General features: G+C 39.4%; 1 protein-coding gene across 1 annotated transcript; it reads right to left on the bottom strand.

Annotated features, from left to right (window-relative positions):
* Positions 1–27: 27 nt before the first annotated feature.
* ATP5PB (ATP synthase peripheral stalk-membrane subunit b) lies at positions 28–14,766 on the bottom strand. Its single transcript, XM_007076382.3, has 7 exons — positions 14,633–14,766; positions 14,317–14,353; positions 10,240–10,385; positions 7,929–8,092; positions 7,008–7,133; positions 1,652–1,831; positions 28–367 (listed from the first exon to the last, which is right to left on the bottom strand). Exons 1-7 carry the CDS (start codon positions 14,670–14,672, stop codon positions 290–292), a joined length of 771 nt encoding a protein of 256 aa, XP_007076444.1. The 5' UTR covers positions 14,673–14,766; the 3' UTR covers positions 28–289.
* Between the last annotated feature and the right edge of the window lie 62 nt (positions 14,767–14,828).

Here is a 14,828-nt window from a genome sequence, read left to right as displayed (position 1 = left end):
TAATTACAAATTTAAACTCTAACTTGGTAATCTTTAGTCAGGCAACAAATTTATTAAAAGCAAACTGCTTATTCAAAAGTGATCATGGAACAACTCAAAATACAGAGCAAGAAGGATGAAAAACATCTCACTGGCCAACAGACTGTTTTCATTCTCATGTGAAATTCAAACTTCACTTTTGGGAAAGGTTAAGTGTAACTTCAGTAGACAGCAATACAGAAAGACTATGCCACATCGATGAGTCTCCTTGGTCAACTGCTTCTAGCTGTCTCCACAGAGATAGATGCATTTACAAAACTGGCTGTGCTTGAGCCTTCTTTGCAAGGAGCTTCAGATCTGCAATGCACTTGGCAATTGTCTCCTTCTCCTGTGATAAAGAAAGAGCAATCTGTTTAGACATCTCCAAATCACGGAAGGGTATAAACATTGTAATTCTGAAGGATACCTCCTACAAGATCTTGAGGCTCCTACAGAATCTCAAGATGGATTACTGGCTTGATATGATAGACTAGGAATTCTTTATGTGACATAGGGGAGATACAATTTATTTAAAGCAAATCCCAGAAACTAGTTAAAATCCCCTGGCTCACAGCTTTTATGAGTGAAACCTACATAGAATTTGAAGCCAGACATTCCTGTAACCACGTGTCACCGATGTTACACAGCTAACAGTTGCTTGAAAACTACCAACCTAACATTAGTAACACAGAAATGTTAAAAATGAGAATAATTTTGTCTCTTTTCTGTATTTTGTTTTTCCCGTTTCTTAAATAAACGTGTTACTTTTACACAAGACAATTTATTGAGAAAAAAATCATTAAATGTTGATAGACCCTGTTTTTCTAGTCCTTGAGTGTTATACAGAAAATGACTAGAAATGCCTACATATACTATATATTTGGGAAAGAAGAAATCAAGTTAAAAAAAAAAAAAAAGACTATAAACTTTAAAAAGGAAATGAAATTTAGGTAAATAATAAAAACATTTCTTTTCCATTCATGACCAGTGATTTAAGTGGCAAGGAAGAGGAAATGGAATAGAGATCATGGAATGAGGAAATGGAAGGGACTCAGAAATAGCTTTATTCAGTCTGCTATACAGAAAAATGAAATCTGTTGGTTAACGTTTCCCAAATGATGGAACCTGAATACAAGTCTGCCACAAGCTGTGCCAACTACCTCCCGCTGTCTCTGATACTGAGAGATTCTCTGATACCAAGTTCTGAGTGAAGAGGAAAGCCACCAAGGCAGGTGGGCAGCATCCTCCAAGTTACCACTACCCAGAGAAACAAAACAGGGTGACCCCATCGTCTGGAGCCTAAAGACTCCCCACCAGCGGGGCGCCTAGGTGGCTCAGTGGGTTAAGCGTCTGATTTTGGCTCAGGTCATGATCTCACGGTCCGTGAGTTCGAGCCCTGCGTCGGGCTCTGTGCTGACAGTGCAGAGCCTGGAGCCTGTTTCAGATTCTGTGTCTCCCTCTCTCTCTCTCTGACCCTCCCCCACTCATGCTGTCTCTCCCGTCTCAAAAATAAATAAACATTAAAAAAAAAAAAAAAAAAAGACTCCCCACCAGCAATTCCTAGCCTAACAGCGCACCAGCAGAGGCTCGTCAGAAATGAATACAGCTCCAGAAGTTTCAGAACATCATGTACCTGCTGTGCAGAGATGCTCTGCACCACATGGTTCTCCACCCAGTTTATCATGTGCTCTTGTTCCTTTCGACGCATCATGTTCTGCACAGAGATGTGATAGTCCAGGCGATTCTTTACCTCCTTGTATACTCTATGCAGCCGTTCCCGGTAAGTAAGTTCCAGTGCCATAGCAATGTTATTCTGAGGCAAAATTAAGAATTGATGAAAACTGTTTGCATAGTTGAAGGATCATTTCCACTCTGCGGATTCTGCCAGTCAGAACACCCCACCACTTTCTTGTACTTTACACAAAATTATTTTATTTAATATGAGTAAGAGACACATGTAATAAAAAATTCTAATAGCATATTTACAGTAAAAGTATGTTTGAAAGTATATACAGTAAGTTTCCTCCAGTCCCCCCACAGGCCACCATCTTCCTGTATATCCTGTATTTCCTCCCAGAAACATTCAATAAACAAAATACAGGTAAAGGCAGGAGCACGCATGCGCACACACTCACACATCCCTTTTACTAATTATGACACGTAGATCCACCTCAATTTTAAGTTACATTGAATTCTACCATACTGGTGGTTCCATAAGGCAGTTTAATTAACTAAGCTCTATTAATAGATTAGACTGCTTCCCGTTTTTTTCTACTACAAATATTGCTGCATCTGCTGCGTATGTCTGCACTTGTGTGTCCGTCTCTATTGTAATAATAACATCTGTTGAGTACCTACTATGTTCTAAACACTGTGTGTCAATTCAATGAAGTCTTATCATCACACCATGGGACAGTTACTATTACTATATCCATTTTATGGTAAACAAACTGAGGCAGAAGCTAAGGAACTTGCCCAAGGTTACAGAGCTAATAAACTGTGAAGCCAAGATCTGAATACAAGGAGCCAGGCTCTAAAGCCCATGCTCTTAAACTGATCAATACTGTCAAATTCCACATAAACTTGTACTACTTCATTCTCCTACTGGCAACACAAACTCTGACCAATGATGTTTAGAAAACCTTTTACCTCATGCTATTCTCATAAGCAGAAAAAATGCACTTTGTCATTATCTAAGGAGAAAATTTACATATTTAGGAACCATTTACATGTACTCACTTATCAATGGTCCATGTCCTATGCCTAGTTTTCTACTGGGATATTGGTCTCCCCTAAGGTAACTACCCTTTTGTGTCACATGGAACACACACAGTCTTCCCAGTTGGTCATTTAACTTTGTTTATGCTAATTTGTACATGTAAAATTTTTATGAGATCAATTGAACTTTTCCTCTTATAATTTCTGGAGTTTTGCAGTTTTTCTATTTTTATTCTCTTTCAAGTTTTTATTTAAATTCCAATAAATACGCAGCATATTAGTTTCAGGTGTACAATACAGGGATTCAACACTTCCGCACATTATCCGGTGCTTATCACAAGTACCCTCCTTAATCCCCATCACCTATTTCACCCAACCCCCTGCCCCCTCCTCTCCAGTAACCACCAGTTTGTTTTCTATAGTTAAGTGTCTGTTTCTTGGTTTGTCTCTCTCTTGCTCTTTTCCCCCTTTGCTCATTTGTTTTGTTTCTTAAATCCCACAAGTGAAATCATACAGGCTGTCTTTCTCTTATTTCACTTAGCATACTACTATCAACTCTATCCACATCGTTGCAAATGTCAAGATTGCATTCTTTTTTTTATGGCCAAATAGTATTCCATTGTGTATATATACATCTTTTTTATCCATGGATTTTTTTTAAACTGAGGTATAATTTAATTTTTATAAACTGAAGTGTAATTTCAAGTATATAACATAAATTCAGTATTTTGCATTCATTGTGAAATGGTCACCGAAGTAAGTGTAGTTAACATCTGTCACCACACAGAAGATCCTGATTTTGTTATCTTTATTAGAAAGGCTTTGCCAACTCCAAAGGAACTGTATTTTTTTTCACGTTCTCTTTTTCCACTTTTATGGTTTCATTCCTTAGAAAGACCTTTAATTCATTTGAAATTTATTTTAGTAGAAAGCAAAAGGTAGGAAGCCAACCTCATGTCTACACAGGGGCCCAATTCTCTCCCCTCTATGACGAAACTGGCACGTCTAAATTGCCTTAGTGTTTAGACCTTCTCTTCCGTGGCACCACCCTGACCTTCTTTTCATGCAATGCACATACTACGTATAGTTTCTTATAATCTTATAATGGGTTTTCATATTTGGCAGGATAGGTTCTCACTACTTCTCTTTTCCAAAATATTCCTGGGTATTCTGCTTCTATTAATAATCAATTTGTCCAAGCCCCAACATCCCCTACCCTCAGGCTATCAGTATTTTCCTTATAAGAATGTGTTAAATTTAGAGATTAAAGCAGGGAGAGTGTACCTCTTTATAATATTGAGTCTTCCAATCTAAGAACAAGGTTCTTAGAACCTTAAACCACATGAGCATTTTCTATTTTTTGAAGCAAAAAGTTTGTACTTTTATAGCGAGGTGTACTCGATTCATCTCTTCCTGGATGGTTTATCTTCTTCAACTGTATTTTCTAACTGACTGCTATTTGTATACGGAGGGCACTGATTTCGTTTCTTAGTAACGTTGCACCCAAACACCTGACTGAATTTGATCATTAAAATTTTTTAATATTTATTTATTTATTTTGAGAGAAAGAGAGAGCACATGCACAAGCAGGGGAGAGGCAAAGAGAAGAGACAGAATCCCAAGCAGGCTCCACACCATCAGCGCAGAGCCCGATGGAGGAGTCAAACTCACAAACTGTAAGATTGTGACCTGAGTCAAGATCAAAAAGTAGGATGCTTAACTGACTATGCCACCCAGGTGCCCTAAATTTCGTTATTAAAAGAGTTATGTTGATTCTCTTAGGTTTTCTAGGTATATAATTAGGTAAGCTTTAAATTATGATTAACTGCCTCTGCTAAATTACAGATCTTTTATTCCTTTCTCTTCTCTAATACCACCTACTACCTCTAGATTAAGATCAAATCTACAACAGTGACAGGGACATTGCTATCTTTTAGTCTGTAGTGTGAATCCTTACAGATCTGCCTGTTACACAGAGACATTAATCTCAAGTAGGCCCTTAATACCTCTAAGTACATTTCTTTAGTCCATTCATCTTCCTGGCCTTCTTTCTCCTAATCTCTGGTACTTCCTTGACTACTTTCACTCTCAGCAAATGACCATCCTGCTTCACTGAGAAAAGGGGAGCAGTAAGAGAACTTCCACAAACTTCTACCACCACTTAACCTAGTACACCTGAATCCATACTCGTGTACTTGCCTTCCTTTCTGTAACTGCGGCCGAACCGTGGATGCAGCCCATCCCCCTGCATGCTATGTTCCAAGCCCTCTGGCCTACTAAAGGACATCATTCCAGCAAACCTCTCTCCCCTTTTCTTGCATCAGTTTTTCTCTCTCTCCTAAATTCTATCAGACACTAACATGTAATCATACTTTCCATCTTTTAAAAATCTCGATTCCTACATCCTCCCCTCCTAGCTGCTAATTTCTGTGCTCACTATTACAGTAAAACTCCTTGACATTTTTGACAGTTGTCCTGACTCCACTTTCTTCTTTCCACTTTTTCTTCAACCTACTCCAATCACTTTACTAAAATAGCCCTTACCAAGGTTACCAAGAACCTCCATGTTGCTAAATGTACAGCAAATTCTTAGGCCCTTTATTTCCTCACCATAACTAGGATGACTACAGATTGAAACTGTCCTTGTTTTCACCTGTTTTGTTTTTTTCTTTTCATCATGTTCTAGTCTTGTAATTTTAAGTACCATCTGTCAGCTCATGACTTCCCCAATCTCCAGCCTAGAATCCTCCCCATAAGTTCCAGACTCCTACATCCAATGGTCTGTACCTAACAACTGTACTTGGCTAACTTGTAGGCATTTCAAACCACTGCTACAAGACTGAAGGCTATTTGCCAACAAAGCAATCAGAGTGACACTTCAACAAAAGTGGGATTGTATTACTCCTCTACTTAAAAGCTTCAATGACTTTCTCATTCAGAGGACAAAGTCCATAGAGAAGCCTACAAAACTTTACCTGATCCAGCCCCTGACCACTACCTACTTTGCTACATTTTCTCTTCCTCACTCATTCCTCTTCAGCTACACTGGTGTCCTCACTCTTCCTGGACTACACCAGACAAGTTTCCAGGTGTAGGCCCTTGTGATTTTTCTTCCCTCTGCTGCAACGCTATTTTCCCAGAAGTCCACATAGCTTGTACCATCACTTCTTCAGGTCTCTGTTCAAGTATCACATTAGAGATCTTTCTAGACTGCCTGATAAAAGTAACTCCCCCCTTGTAAATCTCTTTTCCTCTAATTAGTTCCTTTTAACTCTATTCCTTTCCTACCTAGTTAATTGTTCTACATCTCACTTATTACCGGTTGGCATTCCCATCTGCTCAATTATTGTTTTTCTATCATTCTCTCAACCCCTGGCTAGAAAGCAGACTCCATGAAGGCAGACTTTCTTTTATTCCCAACACCTGCCTTGACGATCAGGAGCTATTAAGTATTTCATAAACAGAAATGTAGTGACTACCTATTTGAGTCCTATGAAAAAGCTGTATCTTCAAAAGTCAGATTTTATTTCATTCTCTGGTTGAAATCTAAATTATGTATAGAAAGGTTTTAAAGTTTTCTGAGGTTTTTAAACATTTACGTGCTTGAGAATCCTTATGAATCAGTTTTTAAAAACATAGATTCTGTTTCCAGTCTTTGACTGGGTCCAAAAACCTGCACCAAAGACGACTGACACATGTGGAGACCACACTAAGAAATACTGGCCTACATCCTTAAAGGATATCAGGCATAAAGCACTGGGCTCAGAGGAGATAACAATATGATTGTTAAAACAAAAATACTTGAACGTGTTCCAAAAATGTTCCAGAAACTAAGTAGTTTAGCATCTAATGATGTCTTGACCGTAGTAAAAAGTTCCACTGTTTTCTGAATTTGCTTTGTAAACTGGAATATTAGGTATCACATTTCCTCAGAGCAAGCATATATGAAACACAGAGCATGTACTTTGCCTATGGCCTTAGAGAGCGAATACCATTTTTTAGTCAGCTATAATTTAATAACTACTTTCCTTCTGTGTGGATCCAAAATATGTTCTTTTATACCTTTTAATTTTAGAGTAGTAATTCTAATTATTTACCCATTTGACAGATATTGAATATCTAAATAGCTGTAATTGCCAACCCCCACCCAAATCTCTTTTCTTAATAAAGTATGTTCAACATATTCAACCATTCCTCATAAGAGATTCTAATTTTTGTTTTAAATGCACACAAACGAGTAACCATTCTCCTTAGAAGGTTCTGAAACCTACCCTCTGGACATCAAAAAGGTAATGGCGCTTTTGAACCAGTGCTTGCTGGGACTTCTCCATATCAATTGCATCCTGGATCTGCTTGATGGAAGCCTGTTTCACCTCTTCTAGTTGGGCAATTTTTTGCTGCAATTATAATTTTACGACAAAGATCAATGAAAGCATAAAGGATAACAAGAATAACTTCATTTCATGCTTCTTCAAAGTTATATTCTTCATTTGTGAAAACACCCACAAAGAGACATACAGATACAGGAAAAAATGCACAAATTCTTTTTTTTTTTTTTTTAATTTTTTTTTTTTTAACGTTTATTTATTTTTGAGACAGAGAGAGACAGAGCATGAATGGGGGAGGGTCAGAGAGAGGGAGGCACAGAATCTGAAACAGGCTCCAGGCTCTGAGCTGTCAGCACAGAGCCCGACGCGGGGCTCGAACTCACGGACCGTGAGATCATGACCTGAGCCGAAGTCGGACGCTTAACCGACTGAGCCACCCAGGCGCCCCAAAAATGCACATTCTTAAAAATAATTGCCCACAATAGTTACACAACATCCTGCTGAATGAACAAAACTGGAAAAACTGGAGAAAGTTTGGTAGATTTAAAAAAATTTATCTCAAATTAGTAACTAGCATTAACACAATTTTCATCATTATAATTAAATTCACTTCTTGTTAATTAACATTAACATCAGAAACATCACTTGATGGCATTGATGCTTTCAATTTTTTTTAACATTTATTTATTTTTGAGAGAGAGAAAGAGAGAGCAAGCACAGAGCCTGACGCAGGGTTTGAAGTCATGAACTGTGAGAACATGACCTGAGCCAAAGGTGGATGCTTAACCGACTGAGCCACCCAGGCGCCCAGCATTGATGCTTTCAGCACAATCTAAATTGAGAAATAAGGTTTATGATTCTTACCTCATTGAGTTTATCAGCAAATTCTCCAACAGAGGCACCATATTTTTTAACTACATAGATAAGCAATCCTATTGTTGATACGGCAGTAAAGGTCTCTGCAGTGATCACATATATTTCTTTGGACAGAAAATATAAGATAAGCCCAGTTCCAAGCACATAGGGTCCTAAAAGAAAGAAAAGTTATTTTATGATGGATATACTGTATCTGAAAGGGAAGACAAAAACCTCTGCATTTTATTAGTTGAAGGTATTATATAACGATTTAAGATAACTGGATTTAAAGATGACCCTGCCCTGAGGAGCCATATGGTAGAGTTGAAAGAATAAGGATGTGGACTCCAGGAAATCTGACTCTATAACATAAGAAATATAAATAATCTCTGAATTTAGTTTCCTCATCTGTAAAATGGGAATGGTACCTTCTTCACAGGGTGGATGAAACTGAGAAATAATGTATGTAAAGTGCCTAGCACAACTGCTTAACAAACCTAAACGTCAGGTTACTTCCAGAAGTAATTTGTGAAGCAAAATATACTATTTCTTTATATTGAATAGGAAAGACACTGGAAATAAGCAAAAAGAACCCAATATAAAAGCTGTATGAATTAAGTAAATCGCAGGATTCTCAATTCTTACAGCACCTAATTGCAATGCTCCAAACATAGCTCTCTTTTTCTTTAACCAGGAAATGAGTTCTGAAAGGACACAAAAGCATGATATATGTCTCTTTAGGATCTTCTGCTATGCCTCAAAACATGCGAGACAAGGACAAAGCAGGCTTTAGGGCAGCATTTTACAGTTTTTCTGAGCAACACTAGTACCAAAGAATGTTAGGATGTATTATGAAAATAAAAGGGTTATAGTCTAAAATGTATTTTATCCATTTTCCTGAAAAAACTTTCAACAGTTCCTTTTAAAAAAAAAAATTTGCCTCCAATATATAAATTTTATTTTTTTTAAGTTTACTTATTTTGAGAGAGAGTGTGCATGCATAACCACGTGGGGGTGGGACAGAAAAAGAGGGAGAGAGAATCCCAAGCAGGCTCTTCACTGTCAGCAGGGAGCTCCTAGAAACAGTGAGATCATGACCTCAGCAGAAATCAAGAGTTAGACGCTTAACTGACTGAAGCACTCAGATGCCACTCCAGTATACAAACTTTAAATCTGACTGTGAATCAAAAATTTTATTTTATTTAATGTTTTTCTTATTTTTGAGAGCGCACAAGTGGGGGAAGGGCAGAGAGAAGGGGACAGAGATCTTAAGCGGGCTCTGCACTGACAGCAGTGAGCCCAATGTTCGGCTTGAACTCATGAACCATGAGATCATGAAATGAGCTGAAGCTGGATGCTCAACCAACCGAGCCACCCAGGTGCCCTGAATGCAAATCAATTTAAGCATGAATTTGCGAAAAAGCCTATTCATATGTAATGTTTTTTTATCACCTACGGGGATCTGAGGACCCTAATGTTTCTTGCAAATTCAGGTACAGAAATGCTATTTTAGGCCACTCCCTGGAGGGTTAAAAAAAACCCCAAACAAACAAAAAAACCCAAAAAACTTTGGTTTCCTATGTTCCACAGTCACACCAGTAGTTGTAGCAAGAAAGGCATTGCAGTAAAAGTAAAAAACTAAAAGTAAACACTGAATTGGAGACCCTGGGTGTAAGTCCAACTCAGTCACTAAAGACAGAATAAATGTCAGCAAATTCTTTATTTGCTGGTTCTTCTGTGAAATAAAAAGTTCTTACAGGACTGTTGTTAAGGATTAAATAACGTAAGTGAAAGAATACTGCATTATGAAAATGTAAGATCTCAGAATAGTTTATGCCTTTTTAAAAGGGAAAAACCTAATATGGCCCAATTTGTTTTAATTCTTATATATACAATTTAATAATCTCTATGATCTTACCTAGCTTTATTTCAATCCATAGTTCTTCCACTGACAATACCTTATACAACTACTCATTTCTTTACTGTCTGTCCTGTAACAGAACACGTGTTCCATGATGGCAGTCACCTTAGTTTGCCCCTGTATGCCTAGAAGAATGCCCTGCATAGGGCAGGCATTTAATAAATGTGGTGTATCAACAAATGGCACAATGCTATAAAATCAAGTTAAAATCCCTAACACATTTACTCCAAAGACAAGTTAGAGCAACCAAATCAAAAGTGTTACATTGAATCACTTCCACAATTTACTTTTGACTTCATTTTTGGGGTATATATGGAAGAGGTAAGAGGCCACTTAAATCCTAGGTACACATAAACCATACCATGTAAACGTACTATCAAACACTGGGCAAACGCTTACCTGTTACGCCAGTTTTGGGATAAAGGAACTGGAAGAACTCCTCGGGGATCAGCCCAAAACGAACTTTTCCTCCATATTCAGGAAGAGGTGGTACAGGGGCAAGGCTTGGCTGCCCTGTGTGAAAGATCCTTGTTGCCTGCAATACCCTTCGGGTAGCAATTATACAAATTTAAAGCCTATTCTTTAAAAAGAACACAATGTACGCACAATTAGTAGAAACAATGAATGGGGATGAGGACAGAGGCGGTTTCCCACTGTCATCATGGAAAGAGAACAGACCACGAACAGGAAAGGGAGGGTTCAATAATTAGCTGTGTGACAAAGGTGAATGACTAAAAGATTTGTTTTGTTTTTTAAAATGTTTGTGTATTTTTGAGAGAGAGAGTATGCAAGTGGGGTAGGGGCAGAGAGAGAGAGAGAGAGAGAGACCGAGGCTCTGAAGTGGGCTCTGCCCTGACATACGGCTCCAAATGATGAACCACGAGATCATGACCTGAGCCAAAGTTAAGATGCTTAACTGACTGAGGCACCCAGGTACCCTGACTGAAAGTTTTATGTAACTATCCACCCAAACCAGAAGCCCTTCTGTAGGTCTTAAAGGTCATCTGTCTAGCACTTTGTATGTCTATTACTGGAACTGAAAACATAACATAGACTCTGCAGCCAGATTATCTGGGTTTAAATCCTAGACGTGCCACTAGACTTTGAGCAAGATTAAGCTTCTAATCAGATTTCTCTCAGTAAAGTGGAAATAAAGAACATGCTTTTATAGGGTTGCTGTGAGGATTTTATGTAAAGTCTCAGAATGGTGCTAAGCATATGGTAAAGTTCTATGTAAGCGATTAGCTATTACAGTACAGGTCCACTGTGTTGAGAGCACCTTGATGGCAAGGACTTTGGCCCTTCTGAATATGCTCTGCGATGGTGTGCTAACTAATCATGGTTGAAACAGGCCTTTTCAGTATCGGATAGATCTATTATGTTGGTCTTTAAGCTGAACTGCTGTGTACAAACTCAAGACCTCTATCCATTACTTCTAATGTTATTTTTCTATGTAACACACATAACGCTCGTGCATCTGGGTTAAACATCTTCAGTTCTCTCACAATCCTAACTGTCCCCCACAAGGAGCTGTCTGGTTTTATTTACTAAAAGGAGGTATACAGAACTGAACATAATACTCTAAATACAGCTTGTTCAATTCATTCATTCTCCAAATATACATGGAAGACCTGCAAATGCCATTACTGGGCTTGAATCACTGTACTATTACCATGGGTTTGTAAACTATGCTCATATTCCAACAGCTCAAGGTTGCATTTTTAGAAGTTACAGTATATTGGTATCTCATTAAAATTCTGATGAAATAAAATCCTCTAGTCTTTTTATATATGCTGTCAGCTCTGTCTCCTTCAAATTCCCAACATGTTTTTGTCCCCCACCCCCCTGCTCTGCCTCTATCCCTTTGCAATGTAGGGGTTTATATTATTTCATTGATGTTGGTTTGCTGCTTGTCTTTTGAATATTTCTGCCTCTCAGTGTCTTGGCTAGCCCACCAACTTTTGAAATCTGAGAAACATGCTCAAGACTCTTTCATTTAAATGAGGGTTTCTCAACCTCACCACTACTGACTTTCTGGACTACTGTCAATTTTTTTGTTGCTGTGGAAGGCTGTTCTGTGCACTGTAGAGTGATTAGCAGTACCCCCAAGGCCTTTATACACAAGATGCCAATTAGCATCCCCTCTCCCACCCAGTGGTGACAACCAAAAATGTCTTCAGACACTGCCAAAATGTCCCCTGGAGAGCAATACTACTCCAGGACGAGAACCAGATTTAAATCAGTGGTTTAAATCTTGAACTATAGAAGTTGCTTCAACAAGTTCTTGAACTATTCAAACTTGCTTGTTTAAACGATAAAACTTGCTTCAGACCAACTCAAATTCTCTCCCCAACTGCCTTAGTTCAAGCCCTCATTATCTCTGGCCTAAACCAGTTAACAATCCCAAACCTGGTCTCCCTGCTTCTCGACAAATATACCTCTTAAACTTAGCTCCTCCCCGCTACTGCCAATGTTTTTAAAATGCAAATTTGACTTTAAAACTCTTCAATAGGCTCTCCTGCCTACAGAAAACAAACTCCTTAATATAGCATACACGATTCAGCACCTGTCAGATTTTATATCATCTTCCTTCATTCTCCTACTCTCTAGCCATATGGAACTACTCAGAGCTCTCAAAAACAAACAAAAAAACCAAAAACATGCCTCATGCTGCTCCTTCTGCCTGGTATGTCTTTCACTAAACGGCTGCCAAGCCCAAGCAGCCTTCACAACATTTCAAGCATATCCTTTATAAAGGCCTCCCCAATCTCACATTCAGTCATCCTTATGTCAGGTGTTGGCAGTACAGCAATGAGCAGACAAGGTCCCAGCCTTCACATTCTAGTGGGGTTGTGGAACGTATGAGTGTGTAGGTCCACATACAATTTCAGGCACTGAAAGTCTATGAAGAAAAATGGGGTGGGGTAAGGTAAGGAGCTAGGGAGCAATGCAGTGCAAAAGGCTTTTTTGGTAGGAGGTCAGACAACACATGAGTCAATGACCTGGGGAAAAGAGAGAAGAACAAGCACAAAGACCCGAGGCAACAGTAAGCTTGGCAATTTTCAAAGGAACAGCGAGAAGGCCAGCATGGCTGGAGAGTGTGCTAAAAAGAAAATATAAAGAGATAAATCAAGAGGGAGGATGAGATTAATTCATGTTGCATCTTCTGCATTATGGTAAGTCTGAATTTTATTTCAGTGGGATGGGGAGCTCTGGAGGGTTTTGTTGGGACTGGGTGGGGGGGATGAGGGTCATGTAATCCTTAAGGCTACTGTGAGAACAGGTTGTAACAGGACAAGAACGGAGATGCAACAAGACTAGTTAAGAGACTACTGAAATAGACCAGGTGAAAGTTGACAGTGGTTCATACTTCAGTAGCAGTGGTAGTGAAAAAAACAAGAGTCCAGATAAAATCTGGAGGAAGAGCCTTGTTGAATGAATTAAATATGGAATGTGGAAGGAGAAATCAAGGATGTTCCCTATATCTTATATACAGTTATTTTATTTATGACTTCTATTGCAATTACTTGTTAACTTGTCCGTATGGAATCTTTTTTTTTCTGATAAGCTAGAAGCAATTATAGCCTCACTTTATTGCACACGCAAAAATGACAGATGGATTAAAGCCATTTTTTCAAGGCACAAATAGCTATCAAATCTGGCAAGATTTAGGACTAAGTCGGGAAGCAAAAAGAAATTCCAAAGAAAACTGACATGTTTTACCAAACATTAGTGACAGACGGTACCACTAATCACATACTATGTATCAAGCACTGTTTAAGCTTAGAGTTTCACAGGAACCAAGTCTCTTACTTCTCATAACCCACAATGTACTATTATCTCCATTTTGCAGATGAGGAAATTGAAGTCACACAGCATTACAAGTGGAGGAACCAGGTGTATCATGTTCTAGCTCTAGAGTCTTTGCTCTAAACCACTACTCTCTACCACTGCCTTCTCTAGAAGACTGAGCTCCACAAAACCAAGTTAGTTAGCCTTCCTCATTTTTCTATCTTTGGTTATGTAGGTAGGAAGATATTTACTGAACGAATGATTTCTCTGACTCTTAAGATTTGGTAGTATAAGCTGGAATCTGGGAGAGACTGAAAACAACATTCTTCTTTTATTTAATAGAACTCGTTTTTGGGTATGCAATCTATCAACTCCGATTCCGGCTGTGGACTGTGGCAGCTACCTCTAGCTGAAGGTCAGAAGGGAAAGGGGCGGGGCTTAGAAGACACCAAACACCAGTTTCCAGCTTAGTTAGAACACATCACTTAGCCTATTAATCTTTGCCGTGAGATGACACAATGTTCCTGGCGGTTAGAACAACACAAATGTTTGAATAAGGCTTTAAGCTTTTCAAAATTACCTAAAGAGGGTAACTTCAGGCCTAAAGCTAAAAGGGGGTTACAGAGAAATGAAACGAGGTGATAAAACAAGGACGAAGGGCAGTATTACACCTCTCCTACTTACCCTGGACCGAGGAAGGCTGCGTTCTTCAGACGGGGGGCTACACAGAAACAAGGCGCAGGTCAGCAAGGTCAAGGTGAAATCTAGTCTACCCCTCCCTCGGTCCCCGCGAGGCCCGCCCACTAAGACCATGGACTCCTCTTTCCTGTCCCCCGGGACTCCCGCGCTCCCCTTACGAGAGACGTAATTCATTTCTCACTCAGGCCCAAGTCTTGCTGCGCCTTTCTACACCCCATTTCCTCCCACCCCTCCCATGGAATCCTAGACGCATTCCTTTGCAATCATCCTGATAGCCCGGACTAGGGTCTAGACGGCTCACCCGCTGCAGCGGCCGCAGAAAGCACCACCCGGGACAGCATAATCAGCGAGGGTCCACGTAGCACTCTCCGCGTCCTGGTGACCCGGGCAAGAGACACTGTCAGGGGCGGGAGCAAGATGGTCGCTCACAAGTCTCGCGATAACACAACGTTGCGTCCTCTGGCCATTAACTTGCCTCGGATTTTCTTCTCGCGATA

Source organism: Panthera tigris, chromosome C1 (genome assembly GCF_018350195.1).
Source record: "Panthera tigris isolate Pti1 chromosome C1, P.tigris_Pti1_mat1.1, whole genome shotgun sequence".
NCBI classification, from domain to species: Eukaryota; Metazoa; Chordata; class Mammalia; order Carnivora; family Felidae; genus Panthera; species Panthera tigris.
This window is presented reverse-complemented; position numbering and strand designations above follow the sequence as displayed.